This window comes from Miniopterus natalensis, chromosome 8 (assembly GCF_054644295.1).
Source record: "Miniopterus natalensis isolate mMinNat1 chromosome 8, mMinNat1.hap1, whole genome shotgun sequence".
Taxonomy (NCBI): Eukaryota; Metazoa; Chordata; class Mammalia; order Chiroptera; family Miniopteridae; genus Miniopterus; species Miniopterus natalensis.
The window spans coordinates 65,776,822-65,804,156 of NC_142088.1; the positions used below are offsets into that span (position 1 = coordinate 65,776,822).

General features: G+C 34.4%; 1 protein-coding gene across 1 annotated transcript in view; it reads right to left on the bottom strand.

The window, feature by feature from the left end:
* Nucleotides 1-3,973: 3,973 nt before the first annotated feature.
* The window catches only part of SPOPL (speckle type BTB/POZ protein like), a 38,222-nt gene continuing 14,860 nt past the window's right edge, over nucleotides 3,974-27,335 (bottom strand). The window contains exons 2-11 of the mRNA XM_087819872.1: nucleotides 26,289-26,425; nucleotides 26,009-26,130; nucleotides 25,604-25,755; nucleotides 23,415-23,542; nucleotides 17,317-17,494; nucleotides 17,181-17,236; nucleotides 15,658-15,780; nucleotides 12,357-12,499; nucleotides 12,216-12,269; nucleotides 3,974-8,479 (exon numbers count right to left, since the gene is read on the bottom strand). Coding sequence (XP_087675998.1) covers nucleotides 8,335-8,479; nucleotides 12,216-12,269; nucleotides 12,357-12,499; nucleotides 15,658-15,780; nucleotides 17,181-17,236; nucleotides 17,317-17,494; nucleotides 23,415-23,542; nucleotides 25,604-25,755; nucleotides 26,009-26,130; nucleotides 26,289-26,366 — 1,179 coding nt within the window. The 5' untranslated portion in view covers nucleotides 26,367-26,425 and the 3' untranslated portion in view covers nucleotides 3,974-8,334. The remainder of the gene's footprint in view (nucleotides 8,480-12,215; nucleotides 12,270-12,356; nucleotides 12,500-15,657; nucleotides 15,781-17,180; nucleotides 17,237-17,316; nucleotides 17,495-23,414; nucleotides 23,543-25,603; nucleotides 25,756-26,008; nucleotides 26,131-26,288; nucleotides 26,426-27,335) is intronic.

Here is a 27,335-nt window from a genome sequence, read left to right on the forward strand (position 1 = left end):
CTACTAATTGATGTGTCTCTCTCATATGGGTGTCTCTCTCTCTCTCTCTCTGTCCCTTTTCCTCTCTGAAAACCCAATGGAAAAAATATCCTCGGGTGATGATTAAAAATAAAAATAAAAATTGAGACAGACTCAGAGAGCGAGTGAGCAAGCTGACAGTTGTCAGGTGGGGGACTTGAGGGTGGAGAGATAGAGCAAACGAGAGTAAGAGCCGACTGGGACAGCAATGTGGTGACTGCAGGGGTGGAAGTGGAGGAAGGTATGGGGTGATAAATAATTATGGAATAAAATAATGTGTGACCTTCCTGTGGTTGCTAAACCCTGGATTCTTGTTTTCCCATCACCTGTGCCATAGATTCCTTCTATCAAACCCTCTGTTGGAAGTAATGTGTGGTTTGTTTTTCTGGTCGGACTCAGTACATTTGTCGATTTTATATTTCCATAAGGGCCTTGTCCTGTTTGGATGGGAAGGAATGATTTTCACAGGAAGTAGTCACTTTAAACTTAGGAATCCGTCTATGCTCCTCCATGTGGCTTAATGCCTTCGTTCTTTCTGAGGCTTACCTCCCATACTTGCTTCCACCTCCCAGAATACCCAACCCATGCCCTGCCCTCTCCCACTCTTCATCCCTAAAGCAAATGGCATCTGTCTTCTAGAGTCATATCCCCATTGATGCAGATGTTTTGCTTTTAAAATCTTTAAATCCATCTTTATATAATGTTCTTAACAAGAATACTGCAACTGCAGGATAGCAAAAAGGCCACTGGATTTTCCATCCAGAGTTTGAATCTGTGTGAGCCTTTGATAGTAAAACAGAAAAAAGATGACTTCATCAGAGCTATGAGCAGCAAATGAGATTAAAGCAAATGAAAGGACTTGGTAATGATAAAATGCTAGGCAAATGTAAGAGGTTATTTAAAAACAGTAAATAAGACTAGTGGAACCTCAGTTCTCGAACTTCATTTGCTCTGGAAGTTGTTCAATAAGTGATTTGTTTGAAAACCGAGTAACTTTTCCCCATTAGAAATAATGTAAATTGAATAAATTATTTCTAGACCCCGCCCCAAATGAGTCAATTTTAACCTTTCTTATTGTTGAATCTACACTTTTCTAATTTATCAAACCACCCTACTAGCCTTGAGTCACTTTCAGCACTCGTTCCAGGGATATCTTTCAGGAGGTCAGCATGCAGCATCTTCCCTTTTTCACATCATTGCCTCCAAAATGCCATCACAGGCCAACTTCTTTTTGTTTATTCAAATCAACAAGGTTTTTTTTTACCTCTTCCATTGCCTTGGATCATTGTTTGTTTCACACCCTTAGCAACATTAGCACTCTTCATGGCCATTTTATGTTTTAAAATTGTGCTAATTGTCCAGCAACAAAAAGCAAAAAACTAAAAATATTCACAGCTCAAATTCCTGAGATGTTAACACAATGCCAGGTTTAGGGGTAAAATGACTCATACTGGCACACTTTCCTTTGTTTGTGGCCTGAGAGACACTTTTTGTCATGCTGATATATCAGCAGGAAAGGGCTGTCAGGTCAAGGACCGAAGTTTTGTCGTCAAGTCAAGACATTTTTCCATAAACAACTTGGTCAAGAACCGAACTGTCCCAGATAGGAGACTTTTGAGAACTGAGGTTTGATGGTAGTTATTTTTTCTTGAAATAAATGTAATTTTAGAAGTTAGCAGCAGGTATTTCTCAATTGGAATTTATACTGAAGTTTAATAGCATCACACAGCCTTCATCTAGAACAGGATTTCTCAATCTCAGTTCTATGGACATCTCGCACTGCATAATTATTTGCTGTATGGATCTACCCAGTACATTGTAAAATGTTTAGCAGAATCCCTTTATCTGCTAATGCCAGTAACACCCTCCTCCTCAGTTTTGACAACCAAAACAGCCTAAGCACTGCCATATGTCCTCGGAGAGAAAGGGAGGAACAAAAGCACTCCAGGTTGAGAAACACTGATCTACCCAAACCTATTTGGAAAAAATGGCACCTCTTTTTAATTTGATTAAAAAAAAGTTTTTCTAAAACAGATTTTGGAAAATATCATTTAAAAATGCAGTTCAGTAATGAAACATAACCTCTTAGAGTTCCATAAACTCATAAACCCAGGGAAAGTCAGTGGTTATTGAGTAGTGATGTGTCCTACTCAGTATGTTGGAAACAAGACTCTTTCTGCTGAGTATTGTGGTTGGACTGCCCAACCAACATGGGCTTTCTTCACACAAGTAATACCTTTTGTTATTTTTGCTAGGTATTTAAAAAACCACACTAATATTTTATATTTATTATATGTTGACATTTTTTGATATCCTTTAAGGCAAGGAAATTTAGATTAAATATTAGAAACATGTATTTCATAATATGACTCATATATTCTGGGTCTGTATAGACTACTTTGAGTAGCAGCAGGAGTTAGAATATTATAAGCATCCCAGCTCAGTCTTAATCAGTGGAATACTGCATATTATTACTCTTTCTTATATGATACTCTCAGCTACCACTGAATTTCTAGAACACTGGAAACCAAACAATAGCTATTTAAAATCTAGAAATTATTTTAATAATACTGACCCCAGCTCTCCATACATGTCCGTTTTAGCTTATTTTGTCAACAGGTTTCGAAGACCAGTTTCCCATTCCAGCTGTGTCAGTTAGCTTTCTTACTAGCTGAAGAAATTATTGACTAAAGCAGGTGGCAGGGGGGCAGGGGGGAGAAGAAGGGATGGTGAAGGAAGGAGACGTGACTTAGGGTGGTGAACACATAATACAATATACAGGTGATGTATTATAGAACTGTACACCTGAAACCTATGTAATTTTATTAACCAATGTCACCCAAATAAGTTCAATTAAAAAAACAGAATAAGAAAATACTGACCTAAGCAAATTGCAAAACGGGAGGAGCAGGTTGTAGTAACGGGCTGCCTTTGCTGGGAAGACAGGAGATGTATTATCCTTGACGTGTGCATAGCGCTAAGCTTTGTGGACACACATCCCCAAGGCTGCAGAAAGGATCCTTGCTGCTTCAGGAGAATGAGATTCATGTCCTCATCTGTGACTTTGCATTCTCCTGCTTAATCTCCCTTTGGGGGACTATGGGCCCTCTTCACAGGACTTACGAACATTAATAATAATGCCACTATAATTATTATTATATATTGCTCTACTTCTAAGATTTTTTTTTCATACATTTCCATGAAGACAATCTTATGGTTGAGGAAGGTGTTAGGAGTTTAGGATACAGACAGTACCATTAAGATGCGCCAGAAAGTTAGGGCCCTCTGGTTTGCCGTCAGACTACTGAATCTGAGTGACTTTGGACCAGGCCTTCCTGCCATTTCCCCCGTTCATCACCACATATCTGGTCTGCAACTTCCCTGCTCCAGATCCTTGTGTTAACATTTGAATTTGTAAACTCTGCCAGGACAAAGTTGGGCTAGCATTCTACTATACAAATGAGCATTCCCCAGTTAAATTACCTTATTTTTTTAGGAAAAAGTCCATTTGAGGTAAGGAGAGACATTGATGATGTGCCATTTCAGAGCCCTTGTTGCTCCTCTGATTAAGAAGAGCCATATGGCCCTGGCCAGTGTGGCTCAGTTGGTTGGAGCATCGTCCCCTGTTCCAAGGGGTTGAGGGTTTGATCCCCAGTTGGGGTGCTTATGGCAGGCAACCAATTGATGTTTCTTTCTTGCATCGATGTTTCTCTCTCTAAAATCAATAAAAACATACCCTTGGGTGAGGATTACAGTTTTTAAAATAATAAAGAAAAGCTATCTGGCCCAGATGAAGTTGCAGGGACTAAAACCAAACAAAAACAAAAACATAATGAAAACAAAGACCAAAAAAAAACCCAACCAGACAAAATACATGAAACAATGTTTTCAAGACACTGGATATCAGGTAAAAAAATAAGAGTTCATATGTTCAAATAAACACAAAATAAACCAATTAATTCTGAATAAGTAGTAACAACTTTATTTTAACGCAAAGTGCTGAAATGCCAAAAATATTTTCAGCAACAAGATACCAAAAGTACGTATCTCATCATTAACATGAGCGGATTAAAAATGAAGCTGAAAAGTTCAATATAAGTCTTTACACATTTGAAACTTGAAAATCAATTACCCCCAGAACTAATTTTTAAGTAATTTTAGCAGAATTTTATTTTCAAAAGTGGGACTCACTTACGTTTTATCTTCATTTTAAAAATCTGAATGCAAATTAACTGGGTTACAGTATACAATGATAAACTCTAACAACAGAAAAAATTTAAATATAAGAATTCCTTTTCAAACATTAAGTCCACATACTGCAACAGAACACACAGTGTGATGATTTAATTGCTAGTGAAAAGGAAGTCTTGTATACGGTAGGCACTCAATCTTTATTCAACTGGACCTAAAATTTACATCATTCCATGAACACTTACATAAAGTAGAGCTCATAATCTGTATAAAAGAGGTTTGCAAAATACTCTTATTTGTGTGTGAAAGTGCTGTCTTTATAATCTGAAAACACTAAAACCCACCTACCCACCTTATTTTGCAAGAATATATTGAATAATTTTATTTTATCCACCAAAGAGCATGGAAGTCCAACCTGGAGTAATTCAATACTTGAAGTATACATAGCTATGAAAAAGGCTTGTGAGTTTAACAAAACAACTTGCCAAAGTCCCTTGTGTTCTATGTTAGTAACACTGGGTAGCATCTATGATCTACAATTTCATAAAGAATTCTGCTTAGGTTTTAAAATTATGCACAAAACTTAAATGGGTAAATAAATTAGTAATTATACTTTTGGCAATTTAAGCTCTAACGTAGGTCTAGTTTTTAAAAAGCCAATAATGTTCATGACAACTTTTTACAAGATCTTCAATATTTTAAACTTAATTTTAAAATTAATGATGTCCTAAAAAGGCACTGTTTTGTCATGCAGTAAATTGGTCACATTTTTGAGAATTATAATTTCCTCTATCAATCAACTGTCCCAAGTAAAGCACATTTAAATAAAAATATTTCAACTAGCCTGAACTTTCAACATTTAACTGAGTCCTATTTTTTAGAAATTCAATTTTTTGAATATACCACACACAAGTCCAAGTGAAAACAAGTACATGTACACTCACACACACACATGCACGCAAGCGCGTGCACAGACGCCCAAGTAACTGCATAATACATGCAAGGTTCTCCAATTACTATTTTAAGACAATGACACACGAATATTCAAGGAGGTAACAATGGCAGCCATAATATTATGGCACCTTCATATTTGTGCTCCAAATACCAATACACATTAAAATTCAAAAACAAAAAAGGCACAAATATAGTGTTTCCCTATCTGAATCTAAAGAACAGTTTTCCAATGGTTCCTTTTGTAATATGTAATGTTTAAAACCAGTCAGTACTTTTTAAGAAAAGTTCTGTTTAGGTGACAAAAGAGAAACAGGAGCAGGCTGATAATTAAAAGGCAAAACTGCTCTGGAAGAATCTGTGCCTATTAAAAACAATGAATTAAAAAAAAAAAAAAAAAAAGCCCGGCCAGCATGGCTCAGGGGTTGAGCATCGACCTAGGATCCAGGAGATCGAGATTCGATTCCTGGCCAGGGCACATACTGAGGTTGTAGGCTTGATCCCTGGTGGGAGGTGTGCAGGAGGCAGCTGATCAATGACTCTCTCATCATTGATGTTCCTATCTCTCTCCCTTCCTCTCTCTGAAATCAATAAAGATATTTTAAAAAACAACCCCTAAAAAAGGCTACTAGAGCCTTGTGTCAGAACACATAACAGTTTTTATCATAGCCTCAAGAACCCACAATACCAAAAATATACATAATAAATTAAAAAAAAATCAACTACCATATGGTTCTGTTAGTATAAAGGTAGGCATTATATTATCTGAAAAGTGGACATTTCTACAAACATGGATATTCTTACAGCACAGTGTTTGACGCTTTTGGTACAAAATATACTACCAAACTAAAAAATAATACTTATAATAAAACCCTTAAGATTTGCAATAAACATGAAAACACGTGAGGGCAAGCTGAAATGTTCATTATATGGTGTTATTACTGAAGTCACTATGGTTAGAAATGTAGATTCAAGCAGTGAATTAACCCATGATGTGCCTGTGTGCATTTGATGTAAATGGGTACATCAATATTTTTTTTGATATATGACAACAAAATTCTTTAGCCTGAGGAAGTTTTTGTTTTCTCATAAGACTCAGGCAAAATTTAAATTAAAATCTTAGTGTGTATGTGCGTGTATTTTTTACATTGTACAATGTAAATTTAATGAATTCAGTATTATGATGAAGTTAAGAAAGTGAATTTCTGCTGCCTATAGCATTGTTACATAGGATGGAGTCCATTAACATGTAAGAATCTTTTTCTATCCCAAGGGATTCTTCCAATTTCAAATTTAAGTTAACACAACAAAGACCCAATGAAACTACACAGAATGAAATGAAGATATCTGAAAAAAATAAGATCTTTTCCAACTCCAGTTTGTTATGGGTAACAAATGCTTATTTGACAGTGTTGTTCAATGTAAATGTGAATCACTACTGATATATTAGAATTGCTCAGTGAATATCTAACAAAGAGATAACAAAAAATAATCTATTTTAAAACCTTAGGCTTGATTTTTTTCCTTTTGCCCTAAATTCAGAAACTAAATAACAAATTATACAAATTTTAATCTGGAGAATAAAGTTATATATGCAAATATATAGGTATATGCATTTTTCTTCCAGTGACACACTTTTCCCCTTGTGGTCCAATATAACTCTTGCCTAAGAAATCAGATGCAGTGACGTGACACTAATAGCTCCTCCTTCCCCAGGACAACGCACCAGAGCAGACCTCCACTGTGCACAGAGCTATCACACACTGAACATGTGCCTGTGTTTAAAGCTGAAATTCATTTATAATAAAGAACTGGCCCGTGAAAAGCAGTTTATAAATAGTTTATCCTGTTCACATTATGCAGAATTTCAGTATCATCCACAATGTTAGTACAGTAACTGAAACAGACAGGAGAAAACTAGGAGGGGGTGGGGAAGGTTCAGAATGTGGCCTGATGAATTTCTGAGGGTTCTCTCCTTTATTCTGCAAATAATATCAGTTTGTTGTTTTTAGAAGGAGAGTACACTGTCAGGAACTCATTTTTTATTCAGATGCCTTCTCCAAAGTGTGATAAAAAAGGAGTGAATTCAATAATGATTATATGAAATGGAAACCAAATTAACTATAATGAAGGATATCTTTCTTATCTATTATCACAAACAGCCCAGTTACCTCCATCTGTCTTAAAAAATTCTTTAAAAAGTTAAGACACAATTAATTATACCTTATTAATTCCCTCAAAAGCAAAAAAATATATGTACCATTCAGCATACAAAAGTTACACATTAAAAGTGCATATATACCTCTCTTAATTGGCCCACCCATTAAATTTACATTTGGTCATCCTTACTTTTAACATGTACAGAATTCTTCATATAAATGTAGGCCACTATAAATTAAAAAAAATTAATTCAGCACAAAACATGCTTTCTTCTTATTGAAATCTTAACCTCAATCAGTTCTCAATAATTGTAAACTTGGATAAACCCACAAAGAAACACAAGCAAAGGTTTGTTATGCTTCTTAGTTTGCTGGACAGTTAACATACAAACACCACAAATTCTACTAAAAATTTGGGCCAACTCATTGCATAATTGCCCCCTGAAATGAAAATAAATTAGAACTGAAGCAGTGTATTGCCATAACTTACCTTGAAGGTAAGCAGGTTCTCCTGTATTTATAGAACTTAGATCGGAGACATTGACCATTATCTCCAATACAAGTGCTTTTAAGAACCTAGTTTTAAACTTTAAGATAGCATAGCACAAACCCTACAAAATTAATTTTGCTTTTGCTTTTCTGAAGCTAATGGAAGATTCCTTTGTAACTTAACATCTTCAGTTATCAATATTACTGCATTATGGAGCTAGTGCAATCCTACATAGCCTTGGTCAAAATGACAAGGCACAATAAAAAAAGTAAAGTATTATATGAACAAGAGAAGTCATTGGAGATAATTTAAGGCCTTGAAGTGAATTAGAGTATATCAGTCTAATTTAAAGCTGAAGAATAAACCATAAATTATCCACCTGAAATGCAAGCAATATGCTTTTTCAGCTTCTGTTCTGTGGACAAGACAACAGAAACAACTCTTGCTTATGGTTTGTCTATTAGAATCCTTCTGGACCTGGAGAAATAAAAGTCAGTTCCATTTCTCTACAGTTCATGGAAGATTTCAGGACTGTTTTAGCCGTTTACGTGGAATGCCGAACTGTGGACACTGTGCAGATGCTAGTGCTCGGAAGGCTTCCGCTACTAAATGAGGGTGAGACTGAATCATGGACTTCCACCCTGATGTTTCCATTATATCCGTTGCTTGGCTGAAAAATAAAATTAAGAGATGTTTATTATTAAAGAGTACTTTTCAAAATACATTGTTGCATTGTCTTTTTTTTAATTTATGGATTTCAAAATGTTTTGAACACCTGCCTCTGTATGTATTCAAACCACTTGAATTCATTAAAATATCCTCTTCACCTTACTAGTATTTTCTGTTGCAACTGAAACTATTATTTTTCTGGAAATTCTCTCTCTTGAAGCATGGGATACTTGTCCCCATCATTCCACCCCCATTGTTACCATTTCCAAACTGGCTCTTTCAAGAGCTCTTTTCCTGGCTTACACTCAGGTTTTCTCTACAGAGCTGCAACTTTTGCCATCTACTCTCTTCTTTCACCATACATTATTCATCCTATCTCATCCATTCTTCACAATTTTAGCATCACATTCAATGACGACAACTACTGATCTGCTAAATCCTAAGTCTCCCACAAGGTTCATTCCCAACCGCTTGTTCTCTTTACCTGGATGTGTTTCAAGATCCTTAAATTTAGGATTGTTAGATAAGAAATCAGCGTGTCTCTCCCCAAGCCCCAAATTCTTCCTCTCACATTTCTAGTCAGCTAATGCTTCCACCAATCCAGTTATTTGAGTCAGAAACCTGGGAGTCATCCTGGACCCTGTCCTCTCCACTCAATCAACAAAGCCCTATGTTAATTCCTAAAGATACCTAAAATCCCTAGTTAAGGCCCACATCATCTCACTGATGGATTATTACAAGAGTCTCCTTTTGTCTTCTGGTCTCCTGTTTGCTCTTCTCAAACCAGCTTCCAAGCTGCCTTAGAGACCTAAGTTGGACTCTATCAGGTCCTTGTTGTTCCCCACTGCCTGTACCAAGTTCCTTACAAAGAGAAACAAGGTTTCCTACTTCCTCTCTCTATCTTTCCACCTCCCACTTTCATGCTCTGGCATTTTGTATACTGATACTGAACTGCTTACTCGATGTACAACATGCTCTCACTGAGCAATCAGAGTAAATATCTAATTGTTCAAAATAACAAATCTAGTTACCCTTCCTTGTCTCCTGTCTTCTCTCCTTCCTACCAACCCGGCATCCAGATAACATCCAAATATTAATAGACTGTCCCCAGGAATACTGTATCCTTTCGTTTCTCAATAGTCCCCCTGTCACCAATGAAGTCTAATCTCTTGCCTGACCTACTCTAATAACTTTCCAACTGGTCTACCTGTATTTATTTAACCTTGCTCCTCAACTACCACACCACCTCAACGTCTTCACAATCTAGTCTCTACCCTGCATGCAGAAAGGCTAAAAACACAAACCTGATGAGGCCCTGCCCTAGGTTGAAACCTTTTACTGAATTATTCTTTGAATAATGTCTTAAAAAGCCCTCATGTTAATTTACACAGCTTTCCAGGACCTTATCCTTGCCTGCTGTCTCCAGCTTCTTTTTATAACCTTACACTCTATCCTGTCCTCTCTTATCACCCAAACTTTGCATACCTGATTTCCCTATTCCAGAATACACTTTTCCATCTCTCCCCTCTTCTTTACCAGGGTAACTCGTACTAATGCTTTAGGTCTTTACTTACACAATTTCTTGAAAAGGCTTTCTCTGACCACTAGGATAAGTTAGGTTCCTTTGCTGTATGCCTGGGTGGGCACACTATCTATTTCACCCATCATCACATTTTATTTCAATTACCTGTTTAATTCCTATTTTTCTCCTGCTAAACCAAAGACTCTATGAAGACAGGGAAAACATTTGTCACGTTCACTATTACATTCTTGATACTGAGCACAGTGCCTTGGGCCATGTTTACTGGACAATAAATATAAATATCTATAAAATGAATGATCAACTACTGCCTTCAGGCCTCTGTACTTTGATTCAAGCTCTCCTTCCTGTCTGCAATGCTTGTTATTTCCTTTTTACTTCTGCTAGTTTCTATTCATGTTTTAAGACACTCTGTCATCTCTAGTAAACCTTCAGCCTTTATTTCAAAGGGCCCTGCAAATAGCTCTCTTTATCACACTGCTTACCATATTATAATAAAATGATATATTCATGTATTTGTTTCTTTCATTACATAAATTTCTCAGGAATGGGGACTTTTCCTCATAATTGTTTTGACATGCAGTACATTAGCATGGTGTTTGAGACACAACAGATACTAGGTACATGTTTGTTGAACAGGAGCTAATAATAAAACAACTTTATTTGCCTGACATCAGATTACTAGTGTGTCATTATGTTTATAATTTCAACTAGTTGTTTAGTATCACACAGATATCTCTTAATATACCTAACATTTTCATTTATTCAACAAATATCTACTGAAGGTCCGTAGAAACAATAGCTTCTTCAGAGGACATAAAATAAGCTAACACTTTTTGACATTGAAGAAGTCATACGTTAAATATTTTAACAGAATAAAACTAGAGCCTGAAAGTGGCTAAGTACAAAGGATCATAAAACTGTCACTTGCTGCTTATACATATTTTAAATTTAAATTGATTTTTATTTAGCCTGATCAGTGTGGCTCAGTGGTTGAGCATCAATCCCTGAACAAGAAAGTCATAGTTCGATTCTTGCTCAGGGCACATGCCCGGGTTGCAGGCTAGATCCCCAGTAGGGGGGCGCGTAGGAGGCAGTCGATTCTCTCATCATTGATGTTTCTATCTCTCTCCCCCTTTCCCTTCCTCTCTGAAATCAATAAAAACATATTTAAACTGATTTTTATCTAGATCACATACCATAATGATAACGTATTATCACACACTGACCAATATACAGAACCAATAAATTAAAAGCAGTCACTAATTTTTACTTTGAGAAAAGACAACTCACAAACTGATAGAATTCAGTTAACTTCGCACACACCAAAACAGATTAAAACAATGGTAAATAATCAAGTCAACATTCATTTTATTGTCTCTAACACTGACTTCTTTGACTTTCTTATATCAACTTGTTTTTTTGGCATCCTTACATTAACTTTTGATAACTTGCAAAAGTGGAATTTAAGGGTTTACAAACAAAAACCAATCAAAAGATGCAAATTTCTATCTATCAGCTCTTTACTCTTTTTGATTCTGAATCATTATAAAGAGTAGAAAAGTCTCCCTAAAAATGAGAAAAGAAAACAAAGAAGGAAATAAGTTCATATTCTAACAGTTCATATTTAGAAGGTCTGAGCTTAGAAAACATATAACAACTATGCTACCTCTTATAGTTTTACCAGGGAAAGTAAAGATCAAATTACTCGCATTTTTGGAATATTAGGCAGCTAGCTTAATACAGCTTTCAATGCAAAGTACTTCACTAACATTAAGAAGCAATGGGTTAGCATTCAAATGCTAATTTGACTTTTAAGGCAAATTTGGAGGGTACATTCCTCAGAAGATAAAAATGAATATTTTCCATATTCTTAGAAATGCTTTTCTGAAGGGAGAGGGAAAGGTTCTCTAGTAGCCATTGAAATGCCTGGATGCAGCTATATACTATGTGAGCGAGCATATGTGCTCAAGAAATTAGAGCATCCATCCCAGTTCACATTAGCAGCTGATCTACAAGGGGGCATAGCCTCAAGAACCCACTAAGTTAGTCAAATTATTGTTTTTAAATAACCAGCAGCTTGCTCCATATAACTAATATCTGGATTCCTGCTTATTGTAGATGAACAAAAGGCTATGTAAACACTTAATTCTATGTAAGCAGATAAACTTTAAGTCAGAAACTGATGTCATCTTACTTGCTGTTCCAGTTTTTCCCATCTTTACTCCCAAGCTGTCGAAGTACACTGCACCTGCATTGAAGATTTAAACACACTTTAAAAAAGTCCAGTGAAAAAAGTTGAAGGTGTCATACCCACTGAAATACAAGCACAGCTTACCTATTAATAAAGTCTATGGCTTGTGCTTTCAACTGTTCTGCACTGTGCAAATCTGCAAGGACAAGGGTATCAGCAACATTTTCTACGGAGAGGTTACTACACAAAGCTTCTTCACACATGACCTTCAGCCGTTCCAGTGCATACTATCCAGAAGGAAAACGTAACCATTAAACATTTACTCAAGCTACCAAGTTTTAAATACATAATATTTGTGACTTAGAAAATAAAGTTAAAGCACATTATACTTTGAACTGAGGGTACTTTAAAAGTTTCTAAATTATTTTAACATAATATAAAGAAAATATGAATGCATACATTCAAGAGAAAGACTAATTTTCTTTAGGAAATTTCAATTTCCCTGAGTGCAAAATACTGTATATTTTAAAAATCAGATTTTATTCTTTAAAAAACAACAAAAAAACCTTATTCCTCAATACTCTTAATGAGTATAGCTCTCCTCATACTGTTAAAAACATGAGTATACCAACCAGCATACTGCATGTTGCCACAACACAATCCTGAAGAATTACTAAACTAAAGCAATCATATTCAGCCCTGGCGTGTGGCTCAGTTGGCTGAGTGTCATCATGCGCACCAAAAGGCAGCCAGTTCTACTCCGCCAGGGCACATGCCTGGGTTGTGGGCTCAATCCCCAGTAGGGGGGGTGCAGGAGGCAGCAGATGGATGTTTCACTCTCACATCGATGTTTCTCTCTTCCCTGCTCCCTTTCTCTAAAAATCAACTTTAAAAAATCAAAAAAAGAAATCATATTCATAGCCACTAAAATCCTTAGTGTATGTTATACATCTTTAGCAGCCATATAATCACCATTAAAGCAAGATAGTGAACATATTCACGATCCCCAAAAGTTTCCTCCTACCCCTTTGTAATCCTCTCCCACTCCATCCCCCAGACCAACACTTCTGATATGCTTTCTACTGCAATAGTTCGCATTTTCTGGAAGCTTCTACAATTTGTACTCATTTTTGACTGGCTTCTTCCACAAAGTATAATTATTCTGAGATTCATGCATGTTGCTGCCTGTGTATCAAAAGTTCAATGGTTCTTACTACTGAGTAGTATTCCGTTGTATATAGGCATACCACAATTTGTTTATCCATTCATCTGTTAATGAACATTTGGGTGTTTCCAGGTTTTAGCTATTACAAAGAAAGCTTTTATAAACATTCATATATGTCACTGTATGGGCATATATGAATGTTTATAGCTGTATGCTTTTTTTTCTCTTGGATAAAACCTAAAAGTGGGCTCAATGGATCATACGGCAAGTATAAAACATTTAACGGAACAGCCAAACATCTTTAAAATGGTTGTACCATTTTATATTCCCATTAACACTGTATGACAGTCCTAATTCTTTCATAGCCCTGGCCATATTTATAGTATGGTCTTATAATTTTTAGGTATTATGATATGTGTGTAGAAGTATTTTGTGATAGTTTTAATTTATATTTCCCTAATGGCTAATGATACTGAACATCTTCTGAAATGCTTGATTGACATTATTTCAGGGAGTGTCTGTTGAAATATTTCCTATTTTTAGAAATAACACTGCTTTCTTACAATTAAGTTTTGAGAGTTCTTTATATAGTCTGATTTTAAAAGTCCTTTATCAGATATATTATGAATAAAAGTTCATTATATACCTCCTTTGGAAATATTGTCTCCCAGTTTGCAACCAGCCTTTTTATTCTCCTGTGTCTTTTGAAGAAAAAAAGTTTTAAATTTTACTGAAGTTCAATTTTTTTCTTTTATATAGTATGTTTTTGGTGTCATAGTTAAGAAGTCTTTGCCCAACATAAGATTATGAAGACTTTCTCCTGTATTTTCTTTAAGAAGTTTTAGATTTTTAGATTTATAAACCCATTATGCATAACATTTTACATATGATGAAGTTAATACACAAAGTTCATTTTTTCAAATGAGTCAATCAAAGTTTAATTTGGGGGGCATTTGGGTATCTGATTGTTCCAGCACCATTTGTTGAAAAGACAATCCTTTCTCCACGGAGTTGTTCTTGCACTTTTATTAAAAATTAAATATCCATACATGTGACTGTCTATTTCTGTACTCTGTTCTACTCTAATGAATTATCTGTCCATCTTGTCACCAATAAAACAGTCTTAAATAATGAAGCATTATAATAAGTCTTATCAGACAGTATTAGTCTTCCATTTTGATATTTTCAGTTACTGATTATAGGTCCTTGGACTTACATATACATTTTTAAGTCACCCTATCAATTTATTTTTAAAAAAGCCTGTTTACGGCATGTTGGTTCTACTAATCAATTTTAAGGAGAATTGAAATTTTAATAATATTCAGGCTTCCAGTTCATAAACAAGATTTATCTCTCCATTTATTTAGGTCTACCTGCATTTCACTTAGCAATACACTGTAATTTTCAGTATATGGATCTTGAACAGTTTCTGTCTACGTATTTATTTATGCCTATGTATTTAATATATTTGATGCTACTGTAAATGGTATTTTTTAATTTTAATTTTTGTTGAGATAGTTAACAGATTCATGTGCAGAGTTGTAGGAAATAGATTCTATTTACATTTGGCTCAGTTTTCCCAATGTAAACATTCTGCAAAACAAGTATATCATTATATAAATACTATACACACACACACACACACACACTATATATATTTCTGTGTATGTGTATATACACATATACATGCACATATGTATATACATGGATGAAAGTGGCATGACATCAACACTTCTGAGAAAGCTCCCAATGTGCTCTCAGGGTTGAAAACTACTGACTTCAATATTTTCTGGTATATTTTGCACCGTAAAATTAACATTGTTTTTTCTTTTTCCACAGCATCAAATTAAAAAATAAATCTATAAATACAGAGAGAATTTAGTCAAAATACCCCAAATTTCTTCCTTTCAGTAAAAAGATGTCAGGCAAGGCGTATTAAAACTAAGAATATAAAAAAATTTCAATAAATTATATATGCTATTGTGTATATGTTCTTATAAAACACTAGAGATACTCAAAACTATGTAATTTACAATTTAATCTCCCATAAAAAATTCACTTTCTTCCATATAAAGATATTTTTATGTCTTATTTTTTTTAAAAATTTCATTTCCATATTATCCCACTATGCTATTTTATAATACCCTCAACAGTCATCTGCAAATAGTATAAATTAATTCAGTATTTCCAAGTTATTTGGAATTTTCATTTGATGATAGCTTTCCAGATATATCAAAAGCTTGAGGACATTTTTCAGCTCTTTAAGTCCTAATTACTTACTTTGTCTGCAGCTGCCAACAAGTTGTCAGCCATTTTTTCAAGGTTTGGTGCTTTCCCTGTGTAAATGAATCTCATCATTTCTTTAAAAACCTCAGGGTCTACATCATTTATTTCCACTCGATTCTGATATTGAAAACAACACAAAAAAGTTATACTTAAAGAAGATAGGCACACAAAACGAACCAAGGGAAAACTCTGACGGTAATTTAAAAGCCAAGTCTGTACAACTCAAATATTGATTAAACTCTATTTTAAAATTGAGGTAAGTAGATCTCCAGGAAGTTACACAAGCAAAGTGAAACAGGCAGGTCTAAGAGGAAAGTATACCGAGTCAAGCACTCTTACATAGGAATAAAACCAAATTTCTCAATTAAAAAGAAGAAAACAAAAACAAAACCTGTAGGCCACACAAAGTGCATCAGTGTGCAGTTTCTGACCTCTACCTTAGAGAAAAATGTCTATTAAGTTTTACTTACTGCATTCCTAAGTTATAATGCAATGCCGAAGATCCTATAACCAGTTTTAATCAAACGAAGGGTCAGGTATATGAGATAATCCCAGAGTCCACTACACCTCAGAACTCTCTTTTGCAAAATGCCATGTACTACTATCTACTGGCACCTCATCACTTTGTTTAACACATACTCAAGTCCAAAGGGGACTAGTTCCTTTATAACTCCTATATCTTTGTAAATTTGGTTTCTCTCCCAGGATTAACCAAGCTAAATATCTAACACTAAACAATAGGAAACTCTTCTGACTCTTTGCTGACAATAGCACTTGACACATCACTGATGTCTCCTAATACTTGGAAGTGATCAGAAGGCTGATCATAGTACCTGCCCAGACCAAGAATCAAAGGAAAGGAAGCCTCTAGTTCTGCAGAAAGAATAAAGCTGAGCCCACATAAACTCTGGAGTTGTCCAGTTGGAGCACTAACGATCACAATTAATGTAACCAGCAAAGAATCAACCTCTGATCTTTAATCTGACATTTCAAGAAGACAGGTGACAGAGAAAAACACCTGGGAAAACCAAATAAGTAATATCTGGATGACAGTTAATGTAAAATAATGTAATTTATGCCATTTTTGTTAAATATTCTAATAAATACCCACCTATATTAGTGGTTAACAAAATGTAGGCATTATTTTTGCTCTAGAAAACAAATTCCAAAATCAACTCATAAAGTCTAGAAAGGAGAAATATACTTCTTAACCAGAGAACTCCCAAATAACTATGACAAGAACAGTCCTTTGGATAACTACTCCTTTGGATAAGAAAAGAACTGCCTACTTATTTTCCTTCCAAATGTGCATCAAAGAGCTGCTATCTGGAATAGTCACCTGCTTTAGGCTACATCTACTGTTCTACTATAGAACCCATTTTCCCCATCTTTCTATTTTTTTCTCTAAAATCATAGTATAACAATTGAGGAACATGCACTATTACTTTTAAAATATAGATTCTACTATTCTGCTTTTGCACAAATTCATTATTAGCCAGCCCTTAAACTATGATTACCTTTTTGCTTTCTTCCATTTCATGTTCGAACATTGCATTAAAAACTGGGGATCGAGCTGTAACAAGATTAAGCATCATTATTTAATGCACACATTTATAAAAGAAATGTACTATATTACCCAAAAGTAGAAAGTACCTGCAAGTACAGATTTATGAGCTTTAAATTCGTGTCCTCTCACAAAAAAACTGCAATCTGTAAATCTTGTGTTTTCCCAGAGATTACCTAAATCTTCTGCTAGTCGACATTCAGGCACCTTCAAAGTATTTGTATTAGTATGCCCTGATATATTTATTGAATCTTGGACCACACTCACCTAATAAAAAAGGGACAGTAAGAAAAACACTTTTACAATTTAGTATCAATAATTAGTTACTAAGACTATAGTTAAATTTCTTATCATTAAAATCATTTGAATAAATTAAATGTACTGCTGATAAAAAATGCTAATGCTTGAGAACTGAATTTAAGAATACAATTTTCAAATGCCTTTTTTATGTAAATAAATGGCTTGTTGATTGTTTGGAATAGTTCGTTATTGAAATAATTACAAAAACTATTTTTCAACAAGAAATATAGTATGTCAAATTCAAAGACAGAGAAGAAATTATGAGGTGGAGGAAGAAATTTCCTTCATTTTTATTTTCTCACACTACAGACCTATTAACCTTTAAAGTTTATTATACATAGTAAACACATCATCACACTTACAATAAATTTTTACAGTATTAAAAAAGGTTGTAAAACTACAGTCTAAGATATGCAATTTGGAAAGTATTTTAAGTGCTATTCCTACATGTTTCAACTCTGGTAAAATTGATTTAAATATATAGTTAAATTGATTAAAATTTTAAAGTATAAGAATTCTCACAAAAGCAACTGTAGTGCCCTGGCCAGTTTGGCTCAATGGTTAGAGCATTAGTCCACTGACTGAAGGGTCACAGGTTTGATTCCTGCCAAGGGCATGCACCTCGGTTGCAGGCTCAATCCCTGGCCCTGGTTGGGGCTCATGCAGAAGGCAACTGATGGACGTGTCTCCCTCATATCTATGTTTCTCTTTCTCCCTTCCTCCCTTCCCCCCACCCCAAAAATAGAAAAAATATCCTGATGTGAGGATTAAGAAAAAATGAAGTAATTTTTAAAAAAAAGAAACTGTAGTTACTAAAAGTTAATGGGATACTTTTAAAAAATCAACAGTAATACAAATATGATATAGTTTGATTTAGGCCTTTTATTTACCTGTTAACTAATCAACAAAAAGTGATATAATTACAACAATGTTTTTATACAAACTCCAATATATTATGGAGTAAATTTATCTCTCATGAAGATGACCACTATCTATTGTATATAAGTCTAACACAACACATTTTTAAAAAATGTATTCTACTATCGGAACTTCAAATTATATTTAATACATTGAAGAAAATACTACTTCAACAAGTAAAGCATATGTTTCAGAGTAATGAACCATTTTTTACAGAAGTGCTATATTAGTTATCCATTGTTTTAAGCTGCTAAGTTTTGTGGTCATTTTTTATGCAGCAAGAGGTAACTGTGTTCATTTATTTATTTTTAAATATATCTTTATTGATTTCAGAGAGAGGAAGGAAGAGGGAGGGAGGGAGATAGAAACACCAATGATGACAGTCACTAATCGGCTGCCTCCTACACGACCCTGACTGGGGATCAAGCCCACAACCCGGGCATGAGCCCTGACTGGGAATCAAACCGTGTTCTCCTGGATCAGAGGTTGATGCTCAACTGCTGAGCCATGCCGGCCAGGCAACTGTGTTCATTTAAAAACATTTCATATGCCTTTTATTAAATAAGAGTAGGTAAAAATAAGGACACGTATAAATAAACTATGCAGAAAATGTAAATTACAGATAGATAAATTGGAGCAAACTACCAACATGCTAACACTGAAAGTATAATAATAATCCAGTATAAAATACTTGGAGAATATTAAATCTCAGAAGCTCTCATTCACCTAGACGTATAAACACGTACCTCATGTGAATGAATGGGCACTTCTAAAGAAGTATTTTATTTTTTGAGGTTTTTTTATTAATCGTTTTGTTTTTCCAATTTGCATTATTAACCCTTTGGAATCATGTGTCATAGATATCCGCCTAATCCAATCAACTTATTTGGTAAAAAGTTTACAAAGTGAGATCAAGAGAAGGTAACTAAGGTGTCCTAAATCACACTGCTAGTCAATATCAGAGGAAGACTAGACCTATACCCCCAGATTCCTTTTTCTTTAGCACTCTTAGTACTTATTGCACAATATTTCTTTGGATATATTTTTTTAAATTAGTAGTACTAGTTTAATGCAATTATGATTCAGAAAGGATTAATCACAATAATCTTGTGAGATATTTTTCTAAATATAAGCATCAAAATATTGTGTATTCTATTCAATTTTTTTAATTATTCAAATAGTTTCTAAAATTTTAATAACTAAAAAACAGAAAAAAATATTACTAATCCTTAGTTGATTGTCTTGTTACAGCATACATTATAACTTGATACATAAACCAAATATGTTGGTGCTAATACTCAGGGGTTAGTTAGGGATCAGTTTTTTACTGCATAAGATGGTATTTATTTGTTCATAGAAAGCATTTCTCTTGAGATTTCCAGACAGCAGGAACTGCATCAGTTCAATTACTTGCACAAAGTATACAATGGAGTTATAAAAATGTGATGATATATTTATAATTTAGGAATGGATTTCTTAAATTCTATTCACTGCATATTATTCTAACTCAAAATAGTATATTTAATGTAAAGATTTGGCAAAAATCAGGTAACAGGAGATATAAAAGCATCAAAAAATAAAGCCATTATCAGGCTAGACGGTGACTGATGTTACATTTGTATTTTGTGTATGTAATTATAATTCAAAAGAATTTTATATTATTTTTTTAAATGTTTTTTATTCATTTCAGAGAAAAGAATTCCCTAGCGGGAATCAAACCTACAACCCTGGCATGTGCCCTGACCGAGAATCAAACTGTGACCTCCTGGTTCACAGGTCGACGCTCAACCACTGAACCATGCTGGCAGGGCAAGAATTTATATTATTGACATACACATCTACATAGTATTGTCATAGCAACCAAAAAATTTTAACTAAGACATTTCATACTCCAAAGGGTATTCAAGGGACTACTGACAGAGCAGAAGTTAATAATCTAATAAAAACTGATACGCCATGAATTCTGGTAATTATTTTCTTGATACCTATAATTAAGAAATTGGTTAAAATTTTAGTATTTCTCTGGTATATATTCAAATATGGGTAATAAACATTCTTACTGAATGGAACCTAGAGTAAAAAATTCAGAAAAAAGGCTGAGATTCTTTCCTGAGGTTCAAGTGTTGTTCTTTCAAAATAAAAGGGGAAATGCACAATATTCAAAATTGACTATTGCTGCAAAGCCTCAAACTCATCTGATAGCTCTTTTTCCAATTTGCTTTCGGCTCAACACTAAGAATACAATTTAGGCTAAAGAGGAACATGTGCAGGCTCTAATCAACTATAAGTATTCTGAAAACTGGGTCTCTTCTAGCGTGGACTTAAGGTGATGACTGGTTTGAATTTTTAAAAATCTCAATTCTCCAAATTAATTCTGAGAGCTAGGAATTTACAAAGGTATATAAGCACTACAAATTTTGCCACTCTAATTACCTACCTACCTATCCATCTCTCACATTGGCACCAAAGTAAGAAACTTTCAACGGTACGATTTCACATGTTATAGAATAGTAGGTCTCAGACTTTTTGACTTTCATAAATAGGTATCCTTTTTTAAAATCTAGGTGACAAAAACAATGCTGTCAACTTTTCATTTTGCTATGAAAGAGCTTTTTGGAGAATAAAACCCAACTTCCACCCATCACCACAAGTATTTTAAAATGGAAAGAATACCTTAGAACAGAAAAATAGGAATCTTTCTAAATGAAATGTTAATTTTATGAACACTCATGTGTGTGTGTGTGTGTGTGTGTGTACTTCCCCTGTATATCATGGAATGGCATGTGTCCACAGACTATGAGACTACTAAAAATATTTTGGATTTCAAAAGATAAATTAACCTAACCAATTTTCTATTTTCCCTACTTATTCCTCAATTCCTGCCCTCCGCATCACTTCGGGAGAGAAGGGGCAGAGCTGTTTACACAGCTAGAAGTTTCTACTGCTGGCTACTTGATTACAGTACGGAACTTGCAAGATTAAGTTATGTCTTGCACAAAAAGGGTAGCACCGAACTGCCTTACCTGTCTACAGCACCACTTGCAGGGGAGGGGGAGGAGGCAGATCTTTACGTAGGGCAGTGCAATGCTTCCTCCTCTTCTGCAAGCAGTGCTGGAGATGCTGTAGAAGGAAGGGCATCAATGAGAGGTGTGGAAGAAAGAAATGGTGGAGGGCATGAGGAATGTTTGTTCAAAGTACTTTTTGCCTTCCTATGCCTAATATGGTGCCCAGGGTATAAATGTCTACATTGATAAAAAGGTACATATTACAGTATTCAAAACTGAATCTGATCAATGCCAACTTAAAATGTATGTCATGGTGGGTTCTATTTTTAAGGTCACTAGTGTGCATGATCTAGAATGCTAAAAGTACATTAAAAAATGTGTATTAAAAAAAATAATTTCAGCCTTCATTCTGAATTTCTTGGTTGTCTAGGTTCCAATAAAACATGCTTAGGAAAATATCTGTAAACAATGTTTCAATTCTCAAAAAAGAAATATTACCTTTAGAAGTTAACAGTAAAAGTCTTCACAAAAAGACTTTTGGCTTTAGTAGGTTTTTAATTGGTTTATATAGCTTTTAAGGTCCTTTAAATTCTAAGATTACAAAATTTTAAAAAATTAACATACTAAAATTTAAGGTAGCTGTGAAAATTCTGGAAGACTCTGTATTAAGGATGCTAAAATTTTAAAATAATATGACCTATATTTATTTAGAATACTTCTTAGAATATCTACCTATTGATAACAAATGCTTTAGCTATTTTTAAAAATTATTTAATAATCAGCTCTGCCCAAGACATTTGTGGTATGTACTTTATCAACCAAATAATTGTATTCGTAACAAACTCATCACACAGTTCATTTAACTTGTCTAAGTGAAAATAAGGTACACTATATTTGCACTATGTAGTCTCTGGGGCCATATTTCAATTATTCCTCTAACACAGCATAATGGCATACAATTAGTTTGTAATCTTTCCAAGAAATTTTACATGTTTTCTGTAAAGAAATTAAAGCTAACTTAGTAGTTAAGGAAGTTTTTAAGTTTCCAAAACACTCATCTGTCTACAATAACCTATTGAAATGTACAGGGTGTCCCAAAAAAATGTATACACTTTTTTTTTCTGATAGCTCAATTGGTGTTTCTTTCTTTTCAGATTTAACTCACTGGAATTAATAATTATTCAAAGTGTGCATACATTTTTGGGGGACACCCTATATTTAACACTGAATTTATTTAAGTATAATCTATCATCTGTCTTTCTATGAAAATGATCAACTACTTTGACACTTTTTGATAAAATTATGTAACTGATGCATATTCTCTATAAATGGTACTGGTAACATAAGATAATCCTTGAATTCAATCCAAAGATGAATCTCAACAATTTGTATAGATAAAACTATATAACAATAACATGCAGACATGGGGATACTTAAAAATTTGAGAAGCTATTGCTAACAACATCATTTGATTAAATAAGCCCAACTACTTGAATGAATAAAAAGCTTCCCAATCTTTTTCAGGCACTTTACTGTTCAAAGTATGGTTTCAAACTGATAAATAAATAATAATGTTTTAATGTTTAATATGATTAACCTGAATATGACAAAAAATATTCACCATCTACACCGGAATTATTCAGGATGAAGATATTTACATTTTTCATACAAAGATATACATATCCATAGCCCTCCTAAGAGAAAGAAATGTTTAGTATGTGTTAGTATAACTGCATACACAATTTATAGCTAGAGATATGAGATTTTTTTCACAGTGAGCTACTATACTGATTTCTAAGACAATCTAATCAGCCTAGTTTACAAGTAAAATATTTTCAAATGATACCTTATCAATTATCCCAATTATTATTTTTTGTAATACAACCAAAGTTGTTGTGGTTTATATTTTTGCTTTATCACTAAATATAACCACAAAGTTCCTTGAAATAAAAAAATGTACCCACCTCACAAAATAATGTAAGCTTGTCATCTGGTAAAAGACCATTAGCTTCATCAAGCAAAAAATCCCTTCGAATGAATTTTTTAAAACCCCAGTCCTTCCCTTGTACAAATCGATATGCTCTTTGGCTTTCTGGTGAGAAATAGAATAGAAGTTTAAATAAAACAGGTACCCAAGAAACATTTTTGTTAATGATAACATAGGTAAATGAATATGCAAAAATAGTAAAAAGTATAGATATTTGTGTTCATAAATAAAATGTATCAAAGAGTTACATCAGGTAGAACCAGATCATTCCTCAGCACTACTCAAATTTTGGCTATCAAATGAGCTCACTTTCAGATTCCTGGATCTCTACGTAGAAGAAAAGCCAGATTCTTGGAGAAGAAAGATTTAGGCCCTGTAATAAAGTAGGATCAAAATGTACTGGCACAGGCATACTGCTCATTGTCTACCGTCAGAACCTGATTAGAAACATACCTCCCATTTCCTTCTTCTCCCTTTAAAAACAAGATGCTCTAAGTCACCAGGAAATCCTTTAAACTTTCCTGGGACATCCATCCCACTGACTTAAGGTTTACTGAACCAGAAGACATCCATTAACTGGTGAAAAAGCTAAGTAAGGTCCCTTATCATTCCCAGGTCTTTAGACATAATCCCCTAAAAACAACTTTTGTAAAAGTCTAAAAGACGGTTTTTACTATAATTTCTAAAAGATTTAATAAGTAAATGTCTGAAGTAAATGTTTCAAATGCCTATAATAATATATAACTGTATACTATGAAATATACAAGATCCTCTACAGTTAAGGAAGTATTCACTGTCTGTTACACAAAAAATTAATTGGAGGTAGAAACCAGTAGTAAATCTAATTGAAACACTCCAGGTTACAGACTGTGTGTATCCCATCAAAATTCTTATGATGAAACCATCCCCTCCCAATGTGATGGTATTAAGAGGTCAGTGATTGGGATTAGATGAGGTCATGAGGGTAGAGCCCTGATGAATGGGAATGCTGCTCTTATAAGAGACATCACAAAGTTCCCTGACCGCTTCCACCATGTAAAGACACAGTGAGAAGTTCATAGTCCACAACCCAGAAATGGCCTTCATCAGAATCTGACCATGGTGGCACCCTCAATTTGGACTTCTCAGCCTCCAGATCTGTGAGAAATAAATTTCTGTTTATAAGCCATCCAGTCTATGGTACTTTGTTATTGCACCCTGCACTAAGACACTCCACTGTCTTAAATGCCAGACAATGTGAAAATACATGTGAAACTGTATTACTTTGGCAATAAAAGATATTTAGCCTGGTCAGTGTGCCTCAGCTGGTTGAGAGTCGTCCCATGGACCAGTTTGATTCCCAATTCGATTGCCAGTCAGGGCACATGCCTGGGTTGTGGGCTTGATCCCCAGTAGAGGGCATGCAGGAGGCAGCCAACTGATGTTTCTCTCTCATCAATGTTTCTATCTACCTCTCCCTCTCCCTTCCTCTCTCTGAAATCAATAAGAACCTATTTTTTTAAAAAATTTTTAAGAAGATATTTAAAAATGTGTATTTGGTGGAGGTTATTTTGTAATAATGTTACTTGATTCTGTGATTCACTTTTACAAAACACTTAAAATTTAACGCAGTTCATGATATACTGCACTACTTTGCACATTGTACATCTCTATTATGAAGCTCCAGGCTATATGATTTCAGCAAGTTATATATGTGAAGCTTGAAGTGAACGTAACAAGTCTTAAGACTAAGAAAAACTGACTTCTTTTCAGTGGTCAGGTCTATTAGTCAAAAAAATTCCAGAGACAAACTATCAAGACACTTAGTATCTTTCACAATATTCTTCAGATTTTATCTGGTAAAAATTTCAAGGGAGAAGAGAAATATTTACTGAACTATTACATATGCCAGGCATTGAACCAGGCACCTTGTACATAACAGCAACTATGTTTTCAAGTGACAAGTGAATGTAATTTTAGAACATGAGAAAATTAGTTTTACATGTCTATGAAGTCTAAGACTTATTAGTACAAAAACTATAGCTCTATACTGGTGTTGAACGGCCAAATTAGATGTTTTAGGTTAAGTGGATTTTAGTGGGAAGAAATATCCTAAGTTTTTGTAGGCAAAAGTGCAGAAGTTACAGCACGTAGTTAGAGACTTCAATCAGTTTGCAAATCACTCACCCATTGCTTTTGTTTCTTCCCTTTTAGCGTTCAGAAGAGAAAATTTGAATTTTGCTCGAACTTCACTTTTTGGGCAGCTGACTAAAAGCAAATATAAGGACAAGTAGTCTTTACTTTCATCATCTAATCCCTTTGGATTTACCCTCAGGCACCTAAAATAAAACAATAGGCTCACATGGAGGAACGGAATACTTGAAATAGTCAAAAAAGAGAGGCAATATTGAAATCATTTGTTAATATCCCATCAATATCCCCCAAATTCTTCACAATTCCCTATAATATTAGAAACTTCTTACAAATTTAATATAAAATAGACTAATATCTATTCAGGAACAGTAACAACAAAACAATAAAGTAGCCAATGATAACATCAAAAACAAAACTCCAATCAAACAAAAATCTTACCATTTCATTTTGTCGCTTGGGCTAGATGAGAATGTTGAACTTTTTAACACTTCACCCATTTCTTCTCGACAAAAACTGAAGTTATTAATGGTCCACATGTAGGAAAATTTTACTACTTTAACCTAAGAGATTCAGAAAAATACTTTCACAATGAATTTCATGCTTTTAACCTGTCACATGTTAAATAGCCTACAACCCAGTCTTTTAAGATTTCTAATAACTATACTAAAATGCTTCATAATATTCTCAAAATACTATAAAATTTGTAAATGGCAAATACCTGTGTATAACACCAGCTTTCTGCTATAGGAGCAGTAGACATATCTCCAGGAAGAGGTGGGGTGGGTTCCCGAGACATTGCCACTTTATTGCAGTCTTCCAAGATCTATGCAATATCCCACACAGTTGAGTACTTTACTACAAAGAAAAGAGTTTCATTTACTGATCAAAAAGTTTGACTAAATCCAGGGAAGAAATATTTAAACAATCATAAAACAGCCCTAGCCAGTTTGGCTCAAGGACTGAAGGGTGCTGGGTTCGATTCCAGCCAAGGGCATGTACCACGTTTGCAGGCTCAATCTCCGGACCAGGCGGGGCCCATGCAGGAGGCAACCAATCAATGTGTCTCTCTCACATCGATGTTTTTCTCTGTCTCTCTCTCTCTCTCTGAAAAGCAATGGAAAAAATATCCTCAGACGAGGATTAAAAAACAAACAAAAAAGAAACAATCATAAAACAATCACATGGGAACATAGGAGGATTTCATTATTTTTATAATTCTAAAGAAATGAAATCAGCCGTTGTAGCATAACACTAGAAACATAAACAGACCTAATACTTGTAGGTAAGACATTATGTTATAAAGAGAAACTTACCAAAATAATATGAATCAAAAACTACATAGCCTAACAGTACAATCATAAACATGAAATCACAAACATGGAAACAATAACATTCACTTTCCTTCATCTTTTCATTGACATATTTGCAAAAATCCAAAGGGTTGTAAAGTCACAGGAACCCCAGAAATTACAAATATTAGTCACTCATCTGGTAGATCCCAAAGTTTTGACCAACTAAAACACAGAAGGGACCTAACTGGTAATGCTGTGTAAGAAGAATTATATACATTTCCACAAAAGTCTAACTCTACCTCAGACAAGTACTCTGATAAGATTTCAACCCTATCAGATAATATGTACCATATCATAAAATTTCCTCCCAGTTAGCTGTTTTCATACTACATCCACTGGATGCATAATTATTTCCTCATAGCTTGGCCAGGACATTAATAACTAGATGATTATGCTTTGTAACTTGGAAAGTC